The sequence below is a fragment of the Eimeria mitis genome, genomic scaffold (genome assembly GCF_000499745.2).
Source record: "Eimeria mitis Houghton genomic scaffold, Emh_scaff69, whole genome shotgun sequence".
NCBI classification, from domain to species: Eukaryota; Apicomplexa; class Conoidasida; order Eucoccidiorida; family Eimeriidae; genus Eimeria; species Eimeria mitis.
In genome coordinates this window covers 3,708-9,865 of record NW_013574996.1, presented here as the reverse complement: position 1 = coordinate 9,865, position 6,158 = coordinate 3,708, and the positions used below count along the sequence as shown (strand labels likewise).

The window sequence follows — 6,158 nt, the reverse complement described above, 5'->3', positions numbered from 1 at the left end:
CAAAGGACTCGCCATTAGCAGAAGAAGCTGCTGTGTTTGTGTCAGCCTCGATTTTCTTTCGAAGTGCTGCCTGCAGCAGCTCAAGTTGTTGTCGCTGTTGCACGGTCTGCTGCTGCAGACGCTTCGTCCGCTGTTCCATCTGCCACACCTTCGTGCTGGGCAAGAGAGCCCGCTGCAGCAGCCGCTCCTCAATGCCCTCTCCCCGCGGCGACAGATCCTTCGTCAGTGGCCTCTCCACTTCCGTCTGGGGGAAGGTCCTCCCTACCCCTAGCAGCACTGGTGGCCGCACCAGAGGAGGTCTGTACCCCTGCGCATCCAACCACTCATCCGTACCGAATAAACGCATGTTTGCACGGAACCCCAGCAACAGACTGCTTCTCTGCCGTCAGCTTCCACTACCTACGAACTCCCCCAAGTATCCAGCACAGCTGAGCAACATCTCGTGGACCCGCGTTACTTGCATGCAACAAAAGCCAACCGGGGGGCTGCTGCTGCTGGCGTGGTTTTAACATTTGCAGGCGATAAGACTCCATTTATTATTATACGTATAGGGATTTCCTCACCGCAGGCCTCTCGCCCTCAGCTTGCGTCCTGCCGCCGGCCCGCAGCTTCCTCGCCCACTCAGCAAGCTTGACGCGTTCTGCCCTAAGTTTTTCCATTTGGGGAGTCAGCGGGTCGTCCGTATACTCGTAAACAATGCGATCTGCCATCTACACACGGTGTTCCAGACCCCAGCACAAACGAAAACCCAACAAAACTGGGTCTCAGCTTGAGCAACTTAACACGGCACATACGTGTAGATAGACGCATGAACACGTCGCAAAAAGGACAATGAAGGGCAAGAACAAACAACTACGTAGGCCATATATATGATGGTAACACAAAAATATGTAGGTTCATGAACACAAATCCATGCATTATTTCCTTCGCATACCCCCCATGAGAAGGGGGGGAAGGCTGAGGTCGGCACACAGAGTCTCAAGGAACTTGCGCTGCTGAAAATCACAGAGGAGCCAGGATAGTTAGCAGCATTAGCAGCAGCAGACATCAACAGCAAGCCCAGCTCTAGCCTCACCTCTCGTCGGTCGAAGTCCTCTTGGCAGGCGTCGACCTCCAGCCTCTCCTCAACATCCATATCGGCAGCTTTCAACGGCCGCCTGACGACGATTGTCTTTTTGGGTTCTGGAGGCGACGGTTTGCCTTCATCTGGTTCGTCAAACTGCCAAATCATCTGGGGTTCACCTTCTGCGGCCTCAGACAACTCTGCCACAGCATTTTCCTCATCTCGTCTCTCTTCTTTTGCCTCTCCGTCCCTGTCTACGTCGCTTTCTCCGTAGTTCTCTTCTGATCCCTCTCCCTCTTGCGACTGGCTTGCGCTCGACTCCTTTTCATCTTCATCCCCTTCTTGCTCATCCGCTTCCTCTTCTTCCTCCTCCTTCGCCTCGTCTTCTGAGTCCTGCAGGTCCCCATCGAGCTCACCTGGGACTGATGTTTCTCTAGAGGGTAGTTGCCGCCAGCGAATAGAAGAGGCGGACCCTTCCGAAGAGCCATCAGAGGAGGAGGAGCTACCAGGGTGACCCTCGTGGAAAAGATGCAACTTCAGCTTTCTAAGGGGTCTGGAGATAATGGTTTCTTCAACAGGAGTGGCCGGCCGGACTTCCTCGCCTTCATGGGGGGCTAAATCAGCCTTAAGGTCATCGATAAAGTCAGATGCAGTCAGATTCAGAATCTGGCTGCCGTCATCCTGAAGATCAGAGCTGCTACTGGACATCTCCCGCTCCAGCAGCTGCAGCAGATCCTTCCTCGCAGCGCTGGCGGTCAAGGAGGAGCCCACGGAGTTTCCGTTATCCCTAGCGTCCTTATCTGACGCCTCCTTTTTTCTTGATGCAGGGGTTGCAGCCCGTGAGCTGTCAGATGATGAATCAAACTCCTCCAAGTCATCTATGTCAGAATCATAGGAAAAGGCTGAGGACTCCGCGCTCCTCCACGCCTCCTTCCACCTCTGTCCTATCGCGGCCCGAGACATCAGCAGCTGTGACTGTAGCGCTGCCAACTGTTCCTTCCTAGAGGGGGGAGGAACTGCGTTCGGCCCTGCAGCACCACCAGCAGCAATACTAACACTGGGAGGCGGAGCGCGCCTGGGCAACTGCTTCTTGAGAGGAGGAATGTTTTTGGCACGGAGGATCTTAGGAGGTACAAATGGCTTCCTCTCCGCAGCCACCGTATCACCGGGCCTCAGAGCCCCATCAGCAGAAGCTGGAGCGGAAGACGCGGAGCTGCTGCTGCTACTGCTAATGCTACTGTTGCTGCTGCTGCCACTACCGCTGAGACTCAAGGAGTAGCTGCTGCTCGTGAGGCTAGCAAAGCTGCTCGAACCCCCACGGCGGGGTGAACTCTTGTAGGAGTTGGTCATCCTGGGTTGAGCAGGTCCATGGATTGTGTGCCTGGAGCCGCGCCCTGACTACTGCCGCTGCTGTTGCGTTTCCTACTGTGCGAATGCTCCTTCGGGTAGGACTGCTGTTGTTTTTACTTCCACCTTAATGCTCCCGTAACTAGGAGATGCACGACCTGCTCAATGAGCATAACGTCATCTGCGGCTGTTGCTTGCAGCTCCTCGCTGTCTTGCCTAGCGGCTGGGCCCGTGATGTCGGCCAGTTTGCGAGTCCCCTTCAACTGACAAAGGACACCTTCCTTTCTTGAAGCCTCTTAAGCCAAAGGTCCGAAATAAGGTGATAAGGCAGAAATTGAGATCTGGGTTGCTGAGTCAGCTACTGGAGGGCGACCGGCGAGAAGAATATGCAGGGGGGGTGTTCTGCTCCGTCGGCCGGTAGTTACACTTCATTGACAAGTTAAAATTTTAGAGTGTTTAAAAGGGAAGGCGGGTATGCTTCATTCAAGGAATTCCCGTAGATCCGAGTCCGCCCTTTCAGCTGCCTGGAGTGAGATGACGCACACAAGGCTCATGTACACACATAGGATCCCTCCTTTGACGGGAACGTTTCAACGAATGAAGTTAAAATTTGTATTAAAACTCCGCTAATATTTTTAAAAAAGACACATAGGCTCAATAGAACCGATTTCCCTTCCGCATGCAATGACTTGAGCCGTGCAGAAGCCGCTGGTCTGGCGGTTTCTGCTGTTCGTCTGCAGCGGTAAACTGCGAAAGTGAAGCTAAATATTAGAACAAATAAACTAACCATGGCATTTCTCAGAGTTTTTCAGGAAATTCTGCAACATTTGGCCCTTCAAGGGCTTTAGAATACATCAAAAGTTTCAATTAGCCCCGGTGTTCCCCTGCTCCATGCAGTGGCCCCCCGCATGCAAGCAGCGATCTGAAAAGTCGTCGCCTGAACGAAATGCGCCGTTACATCCTCTGAGTAATATTATTAGTGTATTATTACAACGAGCGACGTTATACTCCCTTGTGTCCACCCGCGCCATTGCGCCTTGGGGGTTCACTTAATCCAATTCTCCACATTTCTCTTACGCTAAGGGGCTCCGCCGGTATTTCGTCTCAAACGAACCTCATGGTACTGCATAGACGGGACAAAAAACCCTCAGGAACACTTCCTGGGGCTATTGATCTCTGTGTGACTGTGGAATCTTCTTGTTTCAATCAACAACCGGCATGTTGTTCAGCCCGCTGGCCGTAGCCTCGGCTGCTGGCCCCTGATATGCAACCCGTTTTTCTGCGATCTGCGCGCGTAGTTAAGAGGATTTCAGAGAAGGGAGCCTAAGCAATCGGGAGGTGCCGCTTTTAACTTACGACAATGGGAGGAGTTATTTTTTCGCAAGGATTCCGCAGCTTGCTGCTGTGCCTCTGTTTCTTGAATCTCGCTTCAGCATCAGCAGCAACTGAAGCACCCGCATCAGCAGCACTAGCAGCAACAACGAGCCCTGAAGCTGCAGACAACCCAAACAGCGTTGTGCAAATTGATTTTTCTCGCCAATTCGAGGCCATAGAAATCCCGAAATGCGCCCGTCAACAGATAGTGCACGTGACGCTTGCAGACCGCAACGTTGCCTGTTTGCTGCCTCAGCGATCATCCTCAGGACTACAGATGTTGGATAGATTGCAGCAGTTTCTGACGAATTCGCCAGATGAAGATCCGGAAAACGCATTACTTGCAGCCGATTCTGCTGAACAGGAAACAGAGAAATGCACTCTACCCACTCGGATCTCGAAAGAACTTCACGTGGGAAGCCCAGAGCTTCAGAGCTACTTAAGAGCTGCGAGGCTGCGGTGGCTGTTGGACAGATGCTTCCGTTTTTCTGATGTTGGCGTTAGAGACTGGCGATATGAACTCTGCATCGGGTACAAACTGCTCTCCTTCATCATTTGTTTTGCTCTTGCTTCCCTCGCTTTCCTTCTACTCACGCATTCCTGGTGTTAGGTTTTGTTAAATGGTGAAGAGCGGAACTCGTGTTTTTCTTATGCTTCCCATCGATACTTTGTTGGGTATACGTGTATCTACGTCGAGTCCGTGTGAATATTATTTGTATTTTAGGAGAAAGATTACCCTTTTCAAAAGCAACGCCTTGTCAGGAAAGACCATCGGAAAGAGTTTATTTGAGTTGGGCACATACGCCTCTTCGATGGATCAGCTGTGGGCGGACGGCACGATGACACAAGTAAGCAGAAACTGAAGTTAAAATATATTTTGCTCTTTAATATTTATTTTTTAATGCAGTAACAATTTATCATTGCACGCGATAGTAATTACCTACTATTACCGCAATATCAGCCAGATTCAGTTTCCGTCTTCTCGCCTTTCGTCGTAGTTTTCAGCTACGGCGTCCAACAGCGTGGAGCTCCCCCGAGCAGGCAGTATACTGCGCCCCTATGTTTAGGGCTTAGGGTGTCCGGGTTTATTGTTGAGGGTTTACGGGTTTTGATTTGTTTTCCGCCGTTGCTCTGCCTTTTGTTTTGTTTCAGTGGTACACGGGCGGTACAGACGGACGCCAGACGGAAGTTCGTTTTGTTTGTGGTGATACGCATCCTCGAGTAAAGGGCATTTCAGGGCCGCACGGGGGAAAATACCGTGTGTGGTTGGAGGCGCCAATGTTCTGTGATTATAGGGAGAATGCGCCGGACCCGGTGAGGCGATGTTGGGGCCACGACGCCACCAGTTGAATCGGCTATGGTATATATATATATATATATATATATATATATATATATATATATATATATATATATATATATATATATATATATGGTATATATTTCCTTTTTGTTCTGGTGCTTGTCGTGTTCGTCTCACTTTCAGGGAATATCTAGTGTGGTTCAAAGCGCTAGGATATGCGTTTGTTGTTGTGCTGCAGCCTCTGACAGAGTCGCTAATAAGAAGTCTAGAGGGCTGGTGCTCTACCTTCACGACAGACGGCTGGTGGTCGTACGAGTATTGCCACCCCGATAGTTTGGTGGAGTTCCACAAGGAGCCAAACGGTGAGTTATTCTTTTTACAGGGTGTATGCTCACTGGACTGTCACTGGTGTATGCAGCCCGAGGGAACGAGAGGTAGAGCAGCGCATACATGTCTCGTTTGTGTATTTTTTTGTTGTGTTGTTGTTGGTTTTGTTTGTCTTCAGGGGACATCACAGGCCCCAAGCACCTTCTGGGCACGCTGCATGCATCGGGAGATGCAGCAGAAATGATATTTAAGCGTCCTAATCCAGCAAACCCAACTCTGAGGGGTACAGACACTCTGCCGCCCAAGATGAACGGGTCACCCCGTTTCAAGTTTTTGCCTGTGGAGATCGTCGAGAGGCCGAAGCAGTTTTCAAAGAATCCAGTCCCTGCGTCAAACAAGGTCTTGGCACTGCAACTGACAAACGTAAGATATGATGTTCATCTCCAGCAGCAGAAACGCAAGAACAGAGAGATAAAGCAGCAACTAAAGAAGCTTGAGCTGTGCTGCTGTTTGTTTAGGGAACCATCTGTGAAGGCACTGATATTCAACGCAGCACACGAGTCCTTTTTGAGTGTCCAGTGGACTTCCCCATCCTCGGTACCCACCGTATTGTCCACATCGAAGAGGTCAGGCGCCATCAACAGCTCCAAATATACATACGTACATATATATGTATATATATGAAGGAATCATGCACACAGACATATATATACACAGATATTGACGTAGATGTACATGCAGGCG

The 6,158-nt window shown here is 50.6% G+C and overlaps 2 protein-coding genes across 2 annotated transcripts in view; one reads left to right on the top strand and one right to left on the bottom strand.

Moving 5' to 3' along the window:
- The window catches only part of EMH_0061240 (uncharacterized protein), a gene marked incomplete at both ends in the record, with an annotated part of 6,433 nt that extends 4,020 nt beyond the window's left edge, over positions 1–2,413 (bottom strand). Inside the window, 3 exon segments of the mRNA XM_013501446.1 lie at positions 9–307; positions 564–710; positions 1,076–2,413. Coding sequence (XP_013356900.1) covers positions 9–307; positions 564–710; positions 1,076–2,413 — 1,784 coding nt within the window.
- Positions 2,414–3,770: 1,357 nt separating this feature from the next.
- The window catches only part of EMH_0061130 (ubiquitin carboxyl-terminal hydrolase, putative), a gene marked incomplete at both ends in the record, with an annotated part of 5,197 nt that continues 2,809 nt past the window's right edge, over positions 3,771–6,158 (top strand). The window contains 6 exons of the mRNA XM_013501445.1: positions 3,771–4,315; positions 4,509–4,632; positions 4,937–5,098; positions 5,326–5,449; positions 5,593–5,837; positions 5,933–6,040. Of these exons, the coding sequence (XP_013356899.1) occupies positions 3,771–4,315; positions 4,509–4,632; positions 4,937–5,098; positions 5,326–5,449; positions 5,593–5,837; positions 5,933–6,040 (1,308 nt within the window). The remainder of the gene's footprint in view (positions 4,316–4,508; positions 4,633–4,936; positions 5,099–5,325; positions 5,450–5,592; positions 5,838–5,932; positions 6,041–6,158) is intronic.